The sequence below is a fragment of the Orycteropus afer genome, unplaced genomic scaffold, assembly GCF_000298275.1.
Source record: "Orycteropus afer afer isolate SDZICR_OR568_19922 unplaced genomic scaffold, OryAfe1.0 scaffold00114, whole genome shotgun sequence".
NCBI classification, from domain to species: domain Eukaryota; kingdom Metazoa; phylum Chordata; class Mammalia; order Tubulidentata; family Orycteropodidae; genus Orycteropus; species Orycteropus afer.
Genome location: NW_006921701.1, coordinates 7212339 through 7234658, shown reverse-complemented (window position 1 = coordinate 7234658; position 22320 = coordinate 7212339). Strand labels below are relative to the sequence as shown.

Below are 22320 nucleotides of genomic sequence, written 5' to 3'. Positions count from 1 at the left end.
CACTTTAAGCCATATCTTTAAATACTGTTAACATTTCTTTTGGCATGTTGCCACACAAGTTTAGCATTTGAACACTTCATTTTCTGTGTAATCCACCACCAGCAGTTGCCATCAAGTCTATTTCTACTCATGGAATACTTTGCCTTTAATTCACATAATTTGGGAAGATGGAGGTGGAAACTATTTCATCTTTAATTGACAATAGATGATTCATAAAGCAACACAAATTAAAAGATAATTTAGATATTTTCCCCAGAGAGAAAGGACTACTCTGCTTTCAGAGTTTTAAAAGAAGGGACTCATAGTTCTATTAAAATGAAAATAAACAATTTAACTCAAGATTGTAATTCAATATAAAATATGTCTAATTTACTTATTTGAGGAGGGATATGAAGAGAAAGACAAAATAAATAAAGGGAAAGTGAAAAGAAAAAGGTTACTATAAAGACTTAAACATAGAACATAATGTACAGACACAGACAGACAGGCTCACAGAGAAAAATAAACACTGAAAAAGACACATATCCAGAAAGAGGGGCAAATATGTGTAATATGCACACATATAGCTGGTAACAAATCTTTTATGTGGTAATATTCCATCTTGTGTCCTTTTAGGGTATTTCCTCTAAAGAATTTTAAAGACATACCATTGCCAATTATAAGCATAAATGGGAATCACCTCTTTGCACATACTTTAAGGGTCAATTGAATTAAAACAAAGTCTAGAGACTACAAATCCTCCACTTTGTTTAGGACTTCTAGCTCTTGCACTTGATGTCACTTCTTAGCACAGAAGGGAAAATGAGGGTCCTCAAAGCATCCCATCTACACAGATAATAAGGAGCAGTTCACACAGATCGCAACCCTATTGCTTCTTGCCCATTTTCTGTGCTGACTTAGGGAATATTCAGGGCCAATTCCTCTCTTTAATTTCAGCCATATTATCTCTTCTCCATCTCCTCTGTCTCTCACCCTAGTTCATTCTACCCCACCCTCAACACCTGAGAGCACCATCAACTATTACCATGGTTCTGTAACCATGCATGCCTATTTTTTGATGAGTTTTGTGAGGCAGAGGAGAGTAGAAGGCATGTCTGTGTGATCATCCTGAGAATGAAAAAAGAAGGCAATCCCATACTTATGGAGTGTTCTATTCAAACTTGATAGGTGGGCACATCTTAGGTTCAGCCAATCAGAGTCTAGAATACCCTGGCTAGACGGCACATAACAACAACAACAACACAGTGATTGAGTCACGATGGGTGATTAGGTCAAACAGTTCTCTGTAAAAGCTTCCAGGTAGGGCTGTCAGGACAGATGAACTATATTCCTACTCATTCATTCATTAATTTCTTCATTCATTCTACAAATATTTAGGTGTCAGGCATTCTGTATACAGAATGAAGCTTTGAGTCCAACGGAGGAATCAGTAAAGAGAGAGCCAAGGAGGGCTGTGAGGAGGGCTCAGGATCTTAGAAGGTCAGGAGGCAATTGTGTTATGTGTGTTCATAAATGACCTATTAGTGTTACTTTTAAGGCATATGAGTTGAGTGATATATTTTAGGGGAAAAAGGATTTGTGAAAAAGTAAAACAATCATGATTAATCCTCATTTAATTGAGTTCAATTATTGAGAATCTATCTTGGTCAACTGAAATCTTCTGTGGAAGCTTAAGCTGGATATGTAAACAGCAAAAATGAGGGGAAAATAATGATCAGAAAGTGGGGTAAATGATTTTAAAGGATACCCAGGGAAAAGTGAAGTTTGAAAAAAATTTAAAAGTTTATGGTAGACAATGGAATTGAAAAGCCAAAAACCAAACCAGTTGAGGTTGAGTCAATTTCTACTCATGGCAATCCCATGTGTGTCGAGGTAGGACTGAGCCCCAGAGGGTTTTCAAGGCTGTGACCTTTTGGAAGCAGATTGCTAGGTCTTTCTTTCTCTTGGTGGTTTGGACTACCACCTTTTTGATTAGTAGTTAAGTGCTTAACTACCTGTTCCTCCCAAGGGCTCCTTAAACATGTAATAAGGGAGACAAAACTGTGCCCCTGAGTTGTGGGATGTGGCCTAAGCAAAGATGCTGTGCCCAAAACTAATATGCAGTGTGCAGACAGGTACCAGGCAGTTTGGTTTATAAGAGAAGAATTAGGAGAAGGCAGGCTTGGAATTCTGGTCTGAGATATTTGGATTAGATTGTCTAGTGATGGGTTTCTGTGTAGAACTTAATAGAGTAAATAATTATTGGTCCAATTACCTGATAGAGACATGGCCAAGATCTTAAATTCCAGAATACCCATCCAACAACCTTGATTCCTGGGCTCAAAGAAGATTTAGAGCAGGCACACAGAACATTGTGGCCAGTGGCCACATGTTATTATGTTATTCCCTCTTAGAGCTCTGAATTCATTTTTCCATCTGGTCTCCTTCCCTAGATGAATTGTGCCATACTTTGTAAGAGCTCTGTTAATGTACTGGAAAAGGCATTTGTCTGCTAACTAGAAGGTCATTGCTTCAAACCCACCAGCCACTCTGTGGAAGGAAGATGGGGCAATCTACTTCTGTAAAGAAACGCAATGCGGGTCGCTATGAGTTGGAATCGACTTGATGGTGGTGAGCTTGTTTTTTGGTTTATGGGTGAGCTAGGAGGAAACATTTTTACATGAACTACAGTCACGTTGAGGTATCTGTGTAGTGCAATTTTGTTTTGGCTGTTTTGTTCCCATTTCATCCTCCTTTTGGGATTTCTCTTTGGGAATTGACTTCCCTCTTACTTTTAGTCTATGTAGTTTGGGAGACCTCTACTCCTAGCTTCAGAGAGGAGCATATGGCCCAGCCTTGGAATTAGAGCACTGAATATCATGGGCACAGTGATTGGTTCAGGGATGGGCATATGACCTGTTGTTGTTGTTGTTGTTACGTGCCATCGAGTCGGCCCCGACTCATAGCGACCCCTCCTTGGGTTTCCGAGGCAATATCACTACGGAAGTAGGAATGTCCAACCTTCCTTCCGAGGAGTGGCTGGTGGGTTTGAACCGTCAGCCTTCTGGTTAGCAGTCAAGTGCCTTAGGCACTATGCTACCATATGACCTAGGACTGGCCAATCAACATGATTTTTTGGGGACTTTTTCTGGAGCTCCTAGGAATAACTCCCTTTTCTACTGATGCTACCAGCAGTAAGGAAGTTGTGACCCTGAAGCTGCTATAGAGGGTGATAACAAAGTCAGTTTTGATGAATAAGGAACAAAGAGTGAGATGTAAATACCTGGTTATACCAGGAACTCTTCTAAAATTGTCAGTCTCATGAGCCATTACATTTCCTTTTTCTGTTTAAGACAGTTTAGTTTGGGTTTTCTATTGTGTACAGCTAACAGGCTCAATCCTGATGATAGAATGACTCCTGGCTTCTTTCTCATAGGCCTGAACTCTAGTCTTGCCCATTTGGATCTTCTTTGTTTGGGAGAAGAGTCATTGAAGAGCAGAATAGGCCAAAACTGTGCACTGGAAGCTTCTTTGTCCTTTCAACTCCACCGTGGTCTTTTAGGCTTTTCAAGAGCTGAGCTTCTCCTTCCAAGGGATGTGGAAGGGATGAGAAGGAAGAGAATAGTATTTACTGCCCAAATATTGTCCCATTATTCTCCCTACATAAAACTCCATACCTTAGCATCATGGCTCCTGAAGTCATTTTAGTCTTTGACCTTTATTAAATCTCCCCCCTCCTTTTTTTTTTTTTTTAACCAGGGTGTGGTTGCAGTATGAGGAAGGAAGCTTTGAGTATACTATAAAACCAAACTCACTGCCATCGAGTCATTTCTGACTCATAGTGACCCCCATTGGCCAACAATGACGTTGTTGTTGTTATGTGCTGTGGATTTGGACCCAACTCATAGTGACCCCTCCTTGGGTTTCCAAGGTGGTATATTGCCCAACCTTCCTTCTGAGGAGTGGCTAGTGGGTTTGAACCACCAGCCTTCTGGTTAGCAGTCAAGTGCCTTAGGCTCTATGCTACCAGAGCTGAGTACAAGAATATTTTCTTTTTTATTCACTGATGAAGCCAAGTATTTGCAAGAACAGCCTGGCACAGGTTGGTGGTTTATAAATGTCTACGGAAGGTATAAGGGAAGGGGAGCATTTGGGTGCCTCCCTGCCCAGGCCACCTGAGGGAGAGGAGACCTCCACATGGGCATTACAAAACCCCTCAAAGGAAAAATGGAGATGAGAGAGAAGAAGATCTCAGATTTGAAGACCATTCCTTTTAGAAGCCACAGTGGTCAGACTAATCAATGCAATGAATGCCAAGAGGCCCAACCATTTAATTAGAAAATTAATTTTACAATGACATTAGAGCAAGATTTTCCCATTAATGAATGGCCAAGAACTGGCAAGTCCTGGCTTATTCTACCAGTCTACATAGTCTCTCCTCTTTACCCCAGGAAAATATCTAAAATATCTCATACAGTTGTGTAGTCTTTGTTTCTTGGTATCTTTTACCAAACATCCGTGGTGGTTGGATTCTGTACACCAAGATGTTCTAGCTCATTTGTTGTTGAGACAATATAAAATAAGTGTAGGAATGTCACCTAAGTTTTAATTATTTTTTATGATAACTATTTCAGTGCTTCATTTTGTACTACCCAATGTCAATTTTTTTCTTAAAAGATGTTTTCTGTGACCTTAATTTTCTTATGTCCTAAGCTTGTGCTTAGTTGGCCTGTTGGGTGGCCCAGCACAGGCTGTGAGTGAGGACTAAACACAACTACACTAGCTTCATGCCCGTTAGTGTATGGACAAACACTTGTTATTCTTAAGGGGGCAATATCTTTAATTGAGGAATTCGAAAAACACTTCTCAATACTAAATCAGTTCTAGGGCATTAAAAAAACTTTTAGCAGCCATACTTTAACTACTTTCAACCATTGGACTAAAGAAAACTTCAGCCAGGACTTTAAACAAAGGATTGAGTCAAGTTACTATCTTTTGCAGAAGTCAGTTGCTCAAATATTTGCAAAGGCAATTTGAATCAAAAACTACATTTAGATATATTAGAATCAAACACTCATTTAGATATTGCCTTTTTGAGGTAACGATTTTATCTTTCTTGCCTGGATGAGCCCATTCTGCTTTATTACACCAGTTTACCAGTTGCCTTTGAGTTGATGCTGGCTCATGACAACCCCATGTGTATCACAGTAGAACTGTGCTCCTAAGGGTTTTCAAGGAGTTGATTTTTTGGAAATAGATCACCAGGTTTTTCTCCCATGGCACCTCTGGGTGGACTTGAACCTCCAATCTTTCCAGTAGCAGCCAAGCACATTAACCATTTGTCCCACCCAGGAACACCACTTCATTACATAGAGAGCTGTTATCTGAATTAAGGACTTACCTGCCAAGCTTCAACTTTCTTGATATCTGCACAGGAACCATTGGTGAAGAGCCCTCGTCCAGGTAAGCAAGTGTATATATCTTGTAGGGCATGAGCAATGGAGTAGACTGCCAGGTACACATTGTAGGATATCCGTAAATGTGTGTAATCCATGTAAGGGGTCTCGACACTGCTGATGTTCTCATCCCCTGTACAGAGAGGTCGGAAGGCAGTGGAACTGTTGCTTAACATGCTGCCTCCTTCTTTGTGATCTCTGAGTAAAGGTTCTATAGGTAAGGGTCCCTTAGCACCTTCTTGGAGGTGGCAGTTAAATGTTTCTTCCCAAAATTCCTTGGCAAAACCATTGTGAACAGACTTCCTGGGATGTACTTTCTGCAAGAATTCTCGGAATCCTGGGATCTGCCCTGCCTTCAGAGCAAATCCAATAGTGCCTCCAACCACATGGAAGTACTCGGGCATGGCTATCAAGGAGGAGCTGGCCCAGGCTTCACTGGCCAACCAGATCCTGCCTGTGATATTGCGCCTGACGATCTCCTTGATGAGGGGTTCGAGGTCTGGGCCACTGGAGAAAACAACAATGACTTTGGCCGTGGAATTCTGGATCACCTCCACTACCTGCTGGATCTCTTCCTCATCAGAGTACTGGGAGATGAGTTCACTGAAGTCAATGCAGATGTCCCTCTCTTCAGCTTCCTCTCGAAACTTCTCGATCCCTGGCCGGCCATAGTCATCGTCAGCAGCAATTGTACCCACCCAGTTCCAGCGGAAATACTCGATAATATCTGCCATGGCAGTGGCCTGATGTTCATCATTGGGGATGGTACGAAGGAAGGACTTAAACTGATTTTTGTTGCTGAGGAGTCGGCTGGAGGAGGCATAGCTAACCTGGAAAAAAAACAAGAACACAGAATGAGTGAGTGAGTGAGGTGCCAAGTGGATCTCAAGGCTGTTGTGGACATGGCTTTTTGAGCATACGTTAAGACTGAGAACCACCAGAATCTGTTCCACTACAGGGTGAGCACCCTAGCACCTGTCAGTCTATCAAGGAGCATTCTAATTCCTGATGGATGATTTGGGATGGGACAAAAATGAATTGAGGTTATACCATGGATTGTAAGAGGGTCCCCACATTGTGTATGTGTGTAGGTAATAAAGTGGGAAGAGGCACATCCTCTCTCTGGATGATACCATAAGGGGAGGTGGTATGTAAGGAAGAAAACTGTTGGACTTTAAAAGCAGAACAGATCTGTGATTAAATCCCAGTTCTGCAATTTATGAGATAATTATCCTTGAATAATCTGCCTGACCACTTTAAGCCTCATTGTCTTATCTCATTTTCTTATAATAATTTATATTTACCTTACAGTACTTTCAAGAAGCTCTGGTGGCATAGTGACTAAGGCATTTGACTGCTAACTAGAAGATTGGTGGTTCAAACCCACCAGCCACTATGAGGAAGGAGGACTGGGCAATCTACTTCTGTATAGATTTACTGCTTTGGAAACTCAAAGGGGGTCGCTGTGAGTTGGGATTGACTCAATGGCAGTGAGTTTGCTTTTCTGCTGCAGTACTTTCATGAATTTTAAATGATAGAATACATGTGCCTGACTCAAAACAGGTGCTCAAAAAATCAGATCAGCTGTTATCTACTATGAAGGGAGCAAGAGATTACTAAAATCCTAGGGAACCCATTCACGTATGTTTACACATATGAGGTCTTTTAGAGTTTCTTCACAGTGCTACCTTCAACCATGGATCTGACCATAAAAATCAACCAAACCCACAGGGTTTTTTTTTTTGTTGTTGTTGTTATGTGCCATTGAGTCGGCTGTGACTCATAGCCACCACATATAGAACAGAATTGGTTCTGACTCATAGCGACCTTAATGTACAACAGAATGAAATGCTGTCCAGTCATGTGCCATCCTCACAATCCTTGGTATGTTTGAGCCCATTGTTGCAGCCACTGTGTTACTCCACCTCATTGAGGGTATTCTCCTTCTTTGTTGACCCTCCACTTTAACAAGCATGATGTCCTTCTCCACTGAATGGTACCTTCTGACAACATGACCAAAGTAGGTGAGATGAAGTCTGGCCATTCTTGCTTCCAAGGAGCATTCCAGCTGCACTTCTTCCAGGCCAGATTTGTTTCTTCTGCTGGAAGTCCATGGTACTTTCAGTGTTCTTCACCAACACTTCAACTCAAAAGCTTTAACTCTTTTTCAGTCTTCCTTATTATTGTCCAGCTTTCAAATGAATAGAAAGTGATTGAAAATACGATGGCTTGGGTTAGACGCACCTTAGTCTTCAAAGTGACATCTTTGCTGTTCAACACTTTAAAGAGATCTTTTGCAGCAACTTTGCCCCATGTAACACAACATCTGATTTCTTGACTGCTGCTTCCATGGGTGTTGATTGTGGATCCAAGTAATATGAAATCTTTGACAACTTCAATCTTTTCTCCATTTATTGTGATGTTGTTATTGGTCCAGTTGTGAGAATTTTCATTTTCTTTATGCTAAGATGTATTCCATACTACAGACTGTAGTCTTTAATTTTCATCAGTAAGGGCTTCAAGTCACCTTGACTTTCAGCAAGCAAGGTTGTGTCATCTGCATATCACAGGTTGTTAATGAGTCTTCCTCCAATCCTGATGCCGTGTTCTTCTTCATATAGTCCAGCTTCTCAGATTATTTGTCAGAATACAGATTAAATAAGTATGGTGAAAGGATATAACCCTGAAACACATCCTTCCTGATTTTAAACCATGCAGTATCCCCTTGTTCTGTTTGAATGACAGCCTCTTGGTCTATGTACAGGCTCCTCATGGGCACAATTAAATGCTCTGGTATTCCCATCATTTGCAATGTTATCCATAATTTGTTACAATCCACACAGTCAAATGCCTTTGCATAGTCAATAAAACTCAAATAAACATCTTTTTGCCATTCTTTACTTTCAGCCAAGATCCATCTGACATCAGCAATGATATCCCTCATTCCACATCCTCTTCTAAATCCAGGTTGCATTTCTGGAAGTTCCCTATCAATATACTGCTACAACCGCTTTAAAATTATCTTAAGCAAAATTTTACTTACATGTGATATTAACAATATTGTTTGATAATTTCCACATTCTGTGGGATCACCTTTTTTTTGGAATGGGTCCAAATATTGATCGCTTCCACTCAGTTGGTCAGGTATCTGTCTTCCAAATTTCTTGGCATAGACAAGTAAGTGCCTTCAGTGCAGCATCCTTTTGTTGAAACATCTCAGTGGGTATCCCATCAATTCCTCAAGCCTTGTTTTTCACCAATTTCTTTAATGCAGTTTTGACTTCTTCCTTCAATACCACTGGTGCTTTATCATATGCCACCTCCTGAAATGGACGAACATTGACCAATTCTTTTTGGTACAGTGACTAAATATATTCTTTCTATCTTTTTTTGGTGCTTCCTGAATCATTCAATATTTTGCACATGTTGTTGTTGTTGTTGTTATGTGCCATCAAGTTGGCCCTGACTCATAGTGACCCCTCCTTGGGTTATGAGGCAGTATCACTATGGAAGTAGATTGCCCAACCTTCCTTCTGTGGAGTGGCTGGTGGGTTTGAACCACCAGCCTTCTGTTAGCAGTCAATAGTATCTTTCAATATTGCAAGCCAAGGCTTGGATTTTTTTCTTCAGTTCTTTCAGCTTGAGAAATGCTGAGTGTTCTTCCCTTTTGGTTTTCTAACTCCAGGTCTTTGCATATTTCATTATAATAATTGACTTTGTCTTCTTGAGCTGCTCTTTTAAATCTACTGTTCAACTCTTTTTATCTTGTCATTTCTTCCATTTGCTTTAGCTACTCTCCTTTCAAGAGCAAGTTTCAGAGTGTCTTCTGACATCCATTTTGGTCTTTTCTTCCTTTCCTGTATTTAAGGACCTTTTGCTTTCTTCATGTATAATGTTCTTGACATCATCCCACAACTCATCTGGTTTTCGGTCATTGGTGTTCAGTGGACAAAATCTATTCTTCTGAAGGTCACTAAATTCAGGTAGGATATACTCAAGGTCAAATTTTGGTTCTCCTGGACTTGTTTTAATCTTCTTCAGCTTCAACTTGAACTTGCATACGAGCAGTTGATGGTCTGTTCCATGGTTAGCTTCTGGCCTTATTCTGGCTGAAGATATTGAGCTTATCCATTGCCTCTTTACACAGGTGTAGTCGGTCTGTCCTGTGCATTCCATCTGGCTAAGTCCACGTGTATAGCCACCATTTGTATTGTTGGAAAAAGGTATTTGCAATCAATAAGTCGTTGGTCTTGCAAAATTCTATCATATGACCTCCGGCATAATTTCTATTACTGTATTTTCCAACTAGTGGTAATTCTTCTTTGTTTCCAACTTTCACATTCCAATCACCAGTAATCATCAATACATTTTGATGTCATGTTTGGTCAATGTCAGACTGCAGAAGTTGGTAAAAATCTTCAGTTTCCTTGTCTTTGGCTTTAGTGGCTGGTGCATAAATTTGAATAATAGTCATATTAACTTGTCTTCTTTGTAGGCGTATGGATATTATCCTATCACTGACAACATCGTACTTCAGGACAGATCTTGAAACATTCTTTGTGATGATGAATGTGACACTATTCCTCTTCAATTTGTCATTCAAGGTTCCAAATGGCCAAAACAGTCCATTTCAGCTCATTAATACCTAGAATATTAATCTTTATGCCTTTCATTTCATTTTTGAGAACTTCAAACTTCCCTGGTGGTCTAGTGGTTAGGATTCGGTGCTCTCATTTTTGACAACTTCCAATTTTCCTACATTCATCATTTGTACATGCCACGTTACTATTATTTATGGATGTTTGTTGCTGCTTCTTCCCATTTTGAGTCGTGCCTCATCAGCAACTGGAGGTCCCCAAAGCTTAACTCCATCCATGTCATTAAGGTTGACTCTATTTTGAGGAGACAGCTCTTCCCCAGTCATATTTTGAATGCCTTCTGACCTGAGAGGCTCATCTTCTGGCACTATATGAGACAATGTTTCAGGGCTATTCATAAAGTGCTGTATCAAACAGTGTTTTGCTGCTATTCATAAGGTTTTCACTGGCCAATTCTTTGGGAAGTGGATGGCCTCTTCCTTCTTCCAAGTCTACCTTAGTCTGGAAGCTCCACCAAAACCTGTCCACCATGGTTGACCCTGCTGGTATTTGAAATACTGGTGGCATAGTCTCCAGTCTCACAGCAACATGCAAGCCACCACAACAAACTGACATATGAATGGTGGCCCAACAACAGTAGGATCTACTTATCCTTTCAAGGAGAGTCTTTATGCACTATTTTATATGCACTGCCTCATCGGTTATAAAATAGCCATATATACACCTACTAAGAATCTCTGGTGCCATTCAGTTAAAGCATTCGGCTGCTAACCAAAAAGTCAGCAGTTGGAATCCCCCAGAAAGATGAGGCAATCTCCTTCCATAAAGATTTATAGCCTTGGAAACCCTATGCAGCAGTTCTACTCTTTTCTAAAAAAGGGTTGCTATGAATTGTATTTGACTTAACGGCCCTGGGTTTGGTTTGCTCTGTTTGTTGGGCCCAGGTTCTCATCTGAGCGTTTTAGCTTCCACTAACCTAGTGCCTAAGGCATTTGACTGCTAACCAGGAGGCTGGCAGTTCAAACTACCAGCCACTCCTTGGAAGGAAGATTGGTAAATATACTTCTGTAGAGATACTGCCTTTGAAACTCAAGGAGGGATCGCTATGAGTCGAATTGACTCCATGGCAGTGAGGTTTTTTTTGGTAACCTACCTCTAAGGAGCCCTGGCAGCAGTGGTTAAGCACTTGGCTGCTAACCAAAAGGTCAGTAGTTCAACCCCACCAGCTGCTCTGTGAGAGAAAGCTGTGGCCATCTGCTTCTGTAAAGATTCCAGCCTTGGAAATCCAATGGGGCAGTTCTACTTTGTCTTATAGGGTTGCTCAGTATCAGCATCAACTCAACCACAATGGGTTTCACCTACCTCTGGAAAGAATCAGTTTCCCTGTGGGCTATGAGGGGAACTCTGGTAGTGTAGTGCCTAAGGCACTTGACTGCTAACCAGAAGGCTGGTGGTTCAAACCTACCAGCCACTCCTTGGAAGGAAGGTTGGGCAATCTACTTCCGTAGTGATACTGCCTCAGAAACCCAAAGAGGGGTTGCTATGAGTTGAGTCCGACTGGATGGCACATAACGACAACATCAATAACATGGGCTATGAGGAGTCCCTGGGTGATGCAAACAATAACAAACTTGGCTGTTACCAAAAGATTCAAGGTACAGTTCCACCCAGAGGTGCTTGAGTGATGTACTTCCCAAGAATTAGCCATTGAAAACCCTACAGAGCACAGTTCTACTCTGACACGTGAGGTTGCCAAGAGTCAGAGCTGACTTGACAGCAACTGGATGGTTTGGTTTATGGATTATAAGGGGGTCCTTAGGTAATGCAAACAGTTAATGTACTTGGCTGTTAACTGAAAGATTGGAGGTTTTAGTCCACCTAGAGGCTCCTCAGAAGAAGGGCCTGGCAATCTACTTCCAAAAAATCAGCCACTGAGAAAACAGTGGAGCATAGCTCTGTTCTGACACACATGCGGTCACCATGAGTTGCAATCGATTTGACAGCAACTGGTTTGGTTTCATAGGTTATGAACCTAAGGTTCTTTGGAGACACTCCAATGGTTTTCCTTTTCCTATTGCCTAATTTTTCTCTTCCTGTCCTCTAGCTATCCTCTCCTCCTTGCCCTCCATTTCTGCTCCCCTCTCCCTGCAAGGCTTTAGTTGACAGTAACCTCAATTGCTGTGGTGGTGCAGTGCCTAAGGCATCTGACTGCTAACCAGAAAGTTGGCGATTCAAACCCACCAGCCACTCTGCAGAAGTAAGACTGGGCAATCTACTTCCATAAAGATTTACTGCCTCAGAAACCAAAAGGGGTCGCTATGAGTCGCAATCGACTTGAGGGCAGTGAGTTTGGTTTGGTTTTGGTAACCTCAATTGCAGTAATTTCTCAGAACTGTTGTTTATCATTTAGGCTCAATTAGGCATTTAGGCTCATTAGGCTCAATTCCCATCACCACAATAACAATGATGTACATTATTAAACAGAGTCAGAAAAACAGCCTTTCCTTTTTTGACTTTTCATTGAGTTCAGACATCATTTAGAGTTGCTTCCTTTTTTTCACATCGTGGCAAACATAGAAAATAGAATAAATGGAGGAGGCTGACCAACCCTGGTAGGGGGTGCTCTGATCACCCCAGGTCCCACTTAGTCATTGCAAAGCTGGAGAGGGTCAATATCTTGGCACAGCTTTGACTACCATGTATCGTGACGTATCAGTTAGGAAGTTCCAAGTTATTGGAGCATTTCTTCTAAAGAACAAAAGTCAAAACATTTTTTCACTTAATGGACTTTCTTCTAAGTGATGAAGGCATGTTTAATATCTCTTGCTCCCTAGTTTTCTAACGTTTTAAAATTTCTTATGAAAATAACTTGAAGAAATTTTGGGGAATACATGAAGATGACTTTTTAATAATGCTCACCAATTAAAACAGGTAATTTTACATGTTCAGTATTTTAAAATGAATTTTTCCAATATGTTCCTTCTTATGAAGGAGTTGTTTCTACATTAAAAACATAAAAGATTTTGGTCAATGAAAGAAACATACTTTGCTTAAGGCATATATGACTTTTCTGACAAGAGCTTTTATTTTTGGAAGCTGTAATGCAAAATTGACAATTTTTTTTTCTTTTATCAGAATAAGAACCTTCTTCCTCTACGATGGCAGTTCATGAACTAAGTGATTAAATTAAGTGTTTTTTATTTTGGTGAAAATATACACAATCATATGCCATTTCAATGATTTAAATAAATAAAAATTAGATTTTTTTAAATTGTTGTTCTAGAAAGCTGTTTGCAGACCCAAACTGTAGGCTTCTGAATAAGGATTTTGCAAACTCCTATTTGGGCATTTTGTAAATCCATCATTACTTGCTTCTTGATCTTCTTTTGAAAAATAGATCAAAAAGGGGCTTAAAGGAAATAAAAATTTTCCTCACAGATATATTCTCTTCAAGAATATATTTATAATATTTTCCCAGTTTTTTAAAAAGCAAATAATCTAGAAAAGTATGGCAAATACCACTGTCTATCTCTCCTTAAAAACAAACAAACAAACCAAAAACCCCTTGAAAATACACAAAATTTTTGTAAAATAAGAGGGGAGAATTTGATGAATGATTCAGAAAACTTCTAACCACCTTCTTTTAGCTGGTCTATTTGTTTCACCCACACGGTGGCGTGCTTGCCATGAGAAATACAGTAGGTCTCCACTTGCAATCTGAAGAGCAGAGGTTCCCAGCCCTAGCTGCTCAGTACAATTGACCGGGAGCTTTCAAAACTCCCTTTGCCCTGGTTGTCTCTCAGACCAATTAAACTAGAATCTCTTGGTAGGGGAGACCCAGGCATCAGTACTGTCAAAGCTCCCCACGTAATTCCAGCAGGCAGCCACAACAGAGAACTACAGCTGTATAGACATTTACCTTGGTTTGACTGATAATCATGGTAGTCACCTTAGCACTTTGATAATTCACCTTCAACTTAACTTTATCCTCCTCCAAACTACAAAGAATTAAAAATCTCTTCTTCACTGTCTTTGTTTCCTTGATGACATTTACATCGTATGCCTGTCGGCCGTGGCGCACAGCAACTTACTTTAATTGTGTATTTAAAATATTTCAAAATAGCTTAAGCAATCCCATCTTACTGTATAATATGCCAAATTTAAAAGATGTATATTTGCATCTTGCTCTATACATTTACTAATGTGGGCTTTGTCTGATCATTCTGGCACAAAAGTTACAATCGGAGCTTCCCCATGGGAAACACCTTTAATTCCTTGCAATAAGGACTTGGGAAATGATGACAAGACTTTTTTAGTTGCCACATGAACGTAAAGGGATACTGTCTATCACCAAGGAACTAGAGACCTCCCAATATAGAAATGTGAATTTATCAAAGGTACTCTTACACCTTTTAAACATGAATCATTGGAAAAATAATTTGAAGTGTGATTTGTAATTTAATTTAAGGAATGTATCTCCACTGAGCTGATCTTCCTTCCATCCACGGACATTTAGGTTGTTTCCAACTTTTCACTACAATAGAATGATGTCATAGATCTATAAATATTAACTTGAAAAAAAAAGATTTGCTCTTTAGTATTCAGGGAAAAAATCAATTTATAGAGTGGCATATAGAGTGTGCTTTTTCTCTTTTACTTGAAGCAAATGTTCATTAAAGCACCTGTTTCAGTGAACTGTTAGTTTATGAAACTGCAACCATTTTCCCATCACAGCTGAGCTTCTACAAGATAGAGACTGCTTATTCTTATACACTCAACAAATATTTGTTGAATGAAACAGAATATTCTGCATTTCAAGAGTGTGCAAGACAATGATTTATTAAATTCCTGATTTGTGAGAAAATATGTTTTGCTTCTTTCTGAGCTAAACTTTCAAACAGACAGTAGAGAGACTTTTAAGGGAATAGTATTAGAGACAGTTTGATTTTGAGAGGTGGGATTTACATCATATGGTCTCATTGCTTTTAGTAAAGGCAGAAGAAAGGTCATGGAAGTCCATTACTAAAGGAATGAAATGAGAAAAAAATAATCAAACATTTTAAAAAGAAAGACACCTTTTATACAAGATATGTCTAAAATAATTTTAGAAGAGTGAAGGTCTAATTGACACTGGGCTGGGTCTATCTGACAATAAAACCACTTGATAAGAAGTTAAAAAACTCATTTATGAATTTACTCATTTATTTGGTGATAAATATTCATTCATTAATATTTATTTTGTAATAGATGTGGTATCTACTTGCTAAATGAATAAATAAATGTATAATAATTAAAAAAAGTGTTATGCATTTTAAGAGATAAAACTCATGAAATACCGACTGCTTGTATGAATTCAGCCTGTATCTTTAAATAAAAGGATCCAAAAAAATACTCAGTGATAAAAAGAAATGAGCTTTTAAACCATGAAAAAAACATGGATGAATCTTAAATACATATTTGCTAAGTGTAAGAAACAGCTTGGAGAAACTATACCCATATGATTCCAATTATGCGACCTTCTGGAAAAGGCAAAACTATAGATAAGCAGCTTGCCAGGGGTTGGAATGGTGGGAAAAGGCAGAGATGAATAGGTGACAAACAGGTGGTTTTTTGTTTGTTTGTTTTAGGGTAGTGCAACTATTCTGTGTAATACAGAAATGGTAAATTCTGCATTACACATTTGTCAAAGCCTATAGCACTTTAGAGACAGTAATGTATAAAAGTTTAAGAAAAATAATTTAGAAAATCACGAAGTCACAGGATAGAATGAAGAATGTGACCAAGAATCCAAATGTATTACAAATCTATGAAACAACTTGAGAGAATATATGCTGACTTAAATAATTTTGGGAGTGAGTAGAGTCTGTAAGAGTAAATGTAAAAGGAATTGTACCTAAGCACAGTCTTCTAGTTGATAAAGTTGTTTGCCGCAGGAGTTCAGGTTGACAGTTCTGAAACCATTATTATCATATACACTGGAATGAACAGCAAAATAAATGGATGGTGGGAGTCAAGTTTCTCAATGTTAGATTGGGAAGTTATAGATAAGCAAAAGGAAGAGGCCAGAATGAGTCATATGGTAATGGCTTAGAGTTGGATATATCAGTATGAATTCATGTTTAGCTTAATATAGATTCATATGTTTACATATAGAACTATATATAGATATATATTTAAACATGAGTTAGTATGTATATTCCTTATTCTGTTAGCTGAGAGGGCCTAGAAGTAACACATCCCTAGTAACAATAAAATAAACACACATAATGCATGGATCTTGGTTTCTAATACCATTTTCCAATAAAATGAATGAAGACTCCTTGGAGAAATGGCTGATTCTAGGACTGGCATGGAAATACACAAGTTGAGCTTAGAGCTCCTTGTAGTACTGATAAATAAAGGAAGAAATTGCTTTTAAAAAACCCAACATAATAATGGTGGTATGTCAAGTGGGTATAGCCAAGGTATAAAATAAGTATCCATGAGCCCATACCATTATAAATACATCACTGAATAAATAAATAAACAGGAATAAAAAACAAATCTCGCATGCAGAGTTCCAAATTATGTAATACTCTGTGCTTAAAAAGATGGGCCATAATGCCCACTCCTTACTTGTGAGTTATTTGTGTGACTTCCTTTCTATCATGTGAAAAAGGAGAAAAAAAAAAAAAATAGAACTTTACAGTAGAGAAACCTGACAAACATTCCCTCAAGCCAACTGATCAAGATTTACATCAGCAATGATAAGTCATATTGTTATTATGTGACCTTGATATGATGTGATGAGAATGGCACTTTACCTCTGTGGTCTTCCTCCCCAACACACATGAACCCAATGGAACCTTGAGAAAAACATCAGATAATGTCCAATTATGGGATTCTGCCTGGCCAGTAATCCTAAAAACTGTCAAGGTCATCAAAAACAAGGAAAGTTTGAGAAACTGTCACAACAAAGAGGAACCTAAGGAGCTAGGACTACCAATTGTAATGAGATAACCTGGATGGGATCAGAACAGAGCAAGGCCATTAGGGAAAAACTGACATCCTTTAGTTAATAATAATACAATAACATTAACAACTGTGATATGCAGATGATACAACCTTGCTTGCTGAAAGCAAAGAGAACTTGAAGTACTTACTGATGAAAATAAAAAACTACAGTCATTAGTATCGATTACATCTTAACATAAAAGAGAACAAAAATGCTGACAACTAATCCATTAGCAACATCATGATAAATGGAAGAAAGATTGAAATTGCTAAGGATCTCATTTTACTTGGATCCACAATCAATTCCATGGAAGAAGCAGTCAAGAAATTCGAATAACATATCATGTTGGGCAAATCTGCTGCAAAAGATCTTTTCAAAGTGTTAAAAAGCAAAGATGTCACTTTGAGGTTTAAGGCCTGACCCAAACCATGATATTTTCAATTGCCTCATATATATGCAACAGTGGGACAATGATAAGGAAGACTGAAAAAGAATTAATGATGCTGGCAAAAAATATTGAATATACCGTGAACAGCTAGAAGAACAAACAGATCTGTCTTGGAGTAAGTACAGCCAGAATGCTCTTAGAAACACGGATGGTGAGACTTTGTCTCATGTATTTTGTACATGTTACTGGGAGGGACCAGTCCCTGGAGAAAGACATGCTTGGTAGAGTGGAGGGAAGCAAAAAAAGAGGAAGACCCTCAACGAGCTGGATTGGCACAGTGGCTGGAATAACACGCTCCAATGTAGCAATGATTAAGAGCATGGTGCAGGACTGGGCAGTGTTTCCTTCTGCTATACTTAGAGCTGTTATGTGTCAGAACCAATGTTACTGTTACTGTTATATGCCGTCAAGTAGGACTGGACTCATAGCGACCCCTCCTTGGGTTTCCGAGGCAGTATCACTACGGAAGTAGATTGCCCCATCTTCCTTCCAAGGAGCGACTGGTGGATTTGAAATGCCAGCCTTCTGGTTAGCAGTCAAGTGCCTTAGGCACTACACTACCAGAGCTCCTGTCAGAACCAATAGGGTTGTTGTTGTTCTTGTTGTTGTTATGTGCCGTCGAGTCAGCCCCGACTCATAGCGACCCCTCCTTGGGTTTCTGAGGCAGTATCGCTACGGAAGTAGGATCACCCAACCTTCCTTCCGAGGAGTGGCTGGTGGGTTTGAACCGCCAGCCTTCTGGTTAGCAGTCAAGTGCTTTTAGCCACTATGCTACCAGAGCTCCTAATAGGGTTGTATAAATTGGAATTGACTTGATGGCAGTGGGTTTGATTTTTGTTTTTAACAACAATGTATCAATATTGATTGTTAATTGTGACAAATGTACCTTGTTAAAATAACATGTTAATAATAGAGGAAACTGAGTGTCAAGTACACGGGAACTCTGTACTATATTCACAAAAATTCTTCAAATCTAAAACTATTTTAAAATAAAAAAAGAATACAGTCAAATTTATTTGGTAATATAGACAGATTAATGGGGCCACTCAAGTGAATTAGATAAAAGCATGTTCTGTTGTCAGCCACCATCAAGATGGCTCCTGACTCATGACAACCCCATGCATAACAGGATCAGACCATTGTGAGTGATAGGGTTTGCATTCATTGATTTTTTTGGAAACAGATGTACGTGCCTTTCTTCCTAGTCTGGAGACTACACTGAAACCTGTTCGGCATCATAGCAACATGCACGCCTCCACAGACAGACAGGCGGTGGCTGTGCTTGCGGTGCATTGGCTAGAAGTTGAACCCAGATCTTCTGCATGAAAGGCAAGAATTCGACCATTGAACAACCACCGCATGGATCTACAGCTTCAGTTATGTGGCATCACAAGGCTATTCATGTTTCAGTTAGCTTGGAAGAAGAGTCCGGTTTCAGAAATCCCAAATGGTCATGGTATAATGCCCTGACTAAATAAAAGATCTTTTGTGCCTGTGTAAACTCAAGATGAAAAAAAAGAAAATGAAATGCATAGACATTGAGCAACCCTACTTTCCCGACCTCTACCCACGTTGTATCAGCTAAGAAGGTATGGATACCTGGGGGATGTAGAAGAGCCCCAATAAGTTTGCCACGGCTGTGGAGATGCCTGAGCCAGTTGCTCCCACCACAGCAATAGTAGAGGGGATATGCTCCGAGCAATTGCAGAACTCGTCAAGGTTCAAGGAATCAATTTTATTCTGGGCAACGAAACTCAGAGTGGCCTCCAAGGCCTTAGAAACGGTGTTGCAGGTGTCGAATATCCTGTATCCCAATGTCATGTTGGGAAGAAGGGCCGGACTGCTGTTTATTTCCTCTATGGCAAATATCATAGCTTGTAACCAGCGAAACCCACGAAAATTATACCTAGAAGAAAGGAAGAAATTGAAGAAAATGTGAGGCTTTCTGGTCAACCATTTCAGCATAAAGACTGGGCAAAGCTGGGCTTGAATGTGGTTCTATTACTTCTGGGTTTTGTGACGCTGTGTTTTTTGAGCCTCAACATCCTCTCTATAAAATGGGGGAGATTACCTCTTTCATAGGGTGGCTGTGAAGATATGAGGATAATGAAATGAGATAATTATGTAAAATTCTCAGCATGGTGTCTCTCACAGACTTAGGAAGCAATAGTAAGAAAAAAGATTGTTATTAACAACCTAATCGATAATTTATATCTGCCTCATCAGGCAAAGAATTTGAAATGGTTGATGTGAAAGACTTTATTATTATGGTGTTGGCAAAAAATATTGAATATACTATGGACTGACCAAAGAACAAACATATCTGTCTTGGAATAAGTACAGCCAGAATGCTCCTTGGAAGGATAGTGAGACATTGTCCTATGTATTTCATACATGTTATCAGGAGGGATCAGTCACTAGAAGGACATGCTTGGTAAAGTAATATATAAATTTGAAAAGAAAAAGGCCCAAGGGAAATATAAATTAGATAAGTATTTGAATAAAAACCAAACTCCTTTTTGGGTTTCTGAGGCAGTAAATCTTTATGGAAGTAGACTGCCCAGTCTTCCTTCCATGGAATAGCTGGTGGGTTTGAACTGCCAACCTTCTGGTTAGCAGTCAAATGCCTTAGACATTATGCTACCAGATATTGCGGGAACTTAAAAGCAACCTCGATTTGCTGTCACAGATTGAGACTATGACATTCCTAGAGTTCAAAGGGGAAAAGAAAGCTAGTGACACCTCATTTTTGTAAACAAATAAACATACGTATGCTTAGGAAGGGAGCTCTGGTAGCGTAGTGCTTAAGGCACTTGACTGCTAACCAGAAGGCTGGTGGTTCAAACCCACCGGCCACTCCTTGGAAGGAAGATGGGGCAATCTACTTCCATAGTGATACTGCCTCGGAAACCCAAGGAGGGGTCGCTATGAGTCCGGTCCGACTCGACGGCACATAACAACAACAACAACAACAACATGCTTAGGAAGGCTATACACAGTGGTTATTTCTAGATGACAGAATAATGAGGTTTTTTTTTTTTTTTAAAGCACTATGCATTACTTTTCAAAGAAGGAAAAAACTTTTTAAAAAACCAAGCAAATTAACAAAGAGAAACAGGGTCAGTGACATAGTTCTCATGATCCTACGAGTTGGCTCAGAGCAAAGGCTCAAGAAATGTGCTATGTTAGGCTACCAGTGCCCAAAGGAGAAGAGGTAACAGCTTGGAAAGTTCTCCCTTTATATTGTAGGTTTCATTTCTTGATATCAGTGACTGTTGTTTTGTTGCTGTTATGTGCCATCGAATCAGATCCAACTCATAGTGACCTCTCCTTGGGTATCCAAGGCAGTATCACTATGGAAGTAGATTGTCCAACCTTCCTTTTGAGGAGTGGCTAGTGAGTTTGAACCACTAGCCTTCTGGTTAGCAGTCAAGTGTCTTAGGCACTACGCTACCAGAGCTCCTTCTCAGTGACTGGAGATGAGAAATACCATCTGTTATCTTCTCCTGTATCCTTTAGGTTCCTAAAGGTTCTGATCTAATTTTTACTGTAGTATTTCCTTTTTGTTGTTTTCTCTAGTACTTCTTTATGTTTCCTTCATTTGTTTGTTTGGTTCCAACTAGAAAAGTTATTAAAAGATATTGCAGAATTTTGCTATACATAAAACATGTATAGGAGGAGCTTTGGTAGTGTAGTGATTAAGGCATTTGGCTGCTAACCAAAAGGTCAGTGGCTTCAAATCTGCCAGCCACTCCATGAAAGAAAAATGGGGAGGTCTGCTTACATAAAGATCTATAGCCTTGGAAACCCAATGGGGTAGCTCTGGGTAGCAATCGACTCAATGACAGTGAGGTTGCCTTTTTGGTTTTTGATCCCATTTCTTGATTATATCAGGGCAAGCTTCTTGCTTAATCTTACACACACACACACACACACACACATCACTGTCCATCAGGGTACAACAAAAAGAATATCTTCCACTTGGGCTGTGTGAAGGATATAATTAGCATCAGTGAAATTCTGCACTTAGTTTTTCTCCATTCATAAAAAAATACTGTAATTTGCTAGCTCTCATTAGAACATAAACACAAATCCAGTTTTGTTGGAGAAATTCTAGCTTTCATTTTTATTTTCTAGCAATCAGAAAGACCAGGGAAAAGTGCTGGATCCTTTCTGGAAGTTGCAAGACCCAGAGAAAGTCTCACTCCCTCTCAGACGGTGGGTCAAGACTAAGGATGCAGTTATGGACTCTGATGTCCAGGTCAAGGGAGGTGATAAACAGTTCCATTGTTTTCTGCAGAAATCATATCCTATTTGAAGGAGCTGTGTCTGGTTCTGCATGTCATGCTCTAAGGAAGTCATGATAAATTAGGGCTGGTGAGGGGACTGGAAGTCACATCATGGAAGAATTGTTGAGTGATCTCCAACTATTTGACTGGGAGAAGAAAACATTTAAGAAGACACATTAGCTATCTTCAAATGGTTGAAGAAGTGTCAAATGAAAATTAGGGGTATTATGTGTAGCTCCAGCACAGTTAGCAACTCCTTTCAGATTTCTGTGAGACTTTCTAATGGTAGCAGTTACAAAACATTATGCTTTTTGGGAAGTGTATGCCTGCATCAGGTCAATCATTTTCAATTCTAAGATCCTGTGGTAGTTCAGTTTGTGTGTCAACTTGGCTGGGCCTGGTTGAGTGGCTGGGCAGCTGGTGGTAGTTATTCCCTGTGATGAGACTGACAATCAGCTCCATGGTGGGATCTACCACAAGCAGCTGAGTAGCTGCCTTTGGGATGTGGTCTGCTTCCTGTATATAAGGAGAAGCCTTGGGGCTAGTCTCCAGCCTG

At 39.6% G+C, this 22320-nt stretch overlaps 1 protein-coding gene across 1 annotated transcript in view; it reads right to left on the bottom strand.

Moving 5' to 3' along the window:
* Nucleotides 1-22320, bottom strand: part of CASR (calcium sensing receptor) — a 59568-nt gene that overhangs the window by 35976 nt on the left and 1272 nt on the right. The window contains exons 2-3 of the mRNA XM_007943903.2: nucleotides 19075-19381; nucleotides 5381-6265 (exon numbers count right to left, since the gene is read on the bottom strand). Of these exons, the coding sequence (XP_007942094.1) occupies nucleotides 5381-6265; nucleotides 19075-19381 (1192 nt within the window). The remainder of the gene's footprint in view (nucleotides 1-5380; nucleotides 6266-19074; nucleotides 19382-22320) is intronic.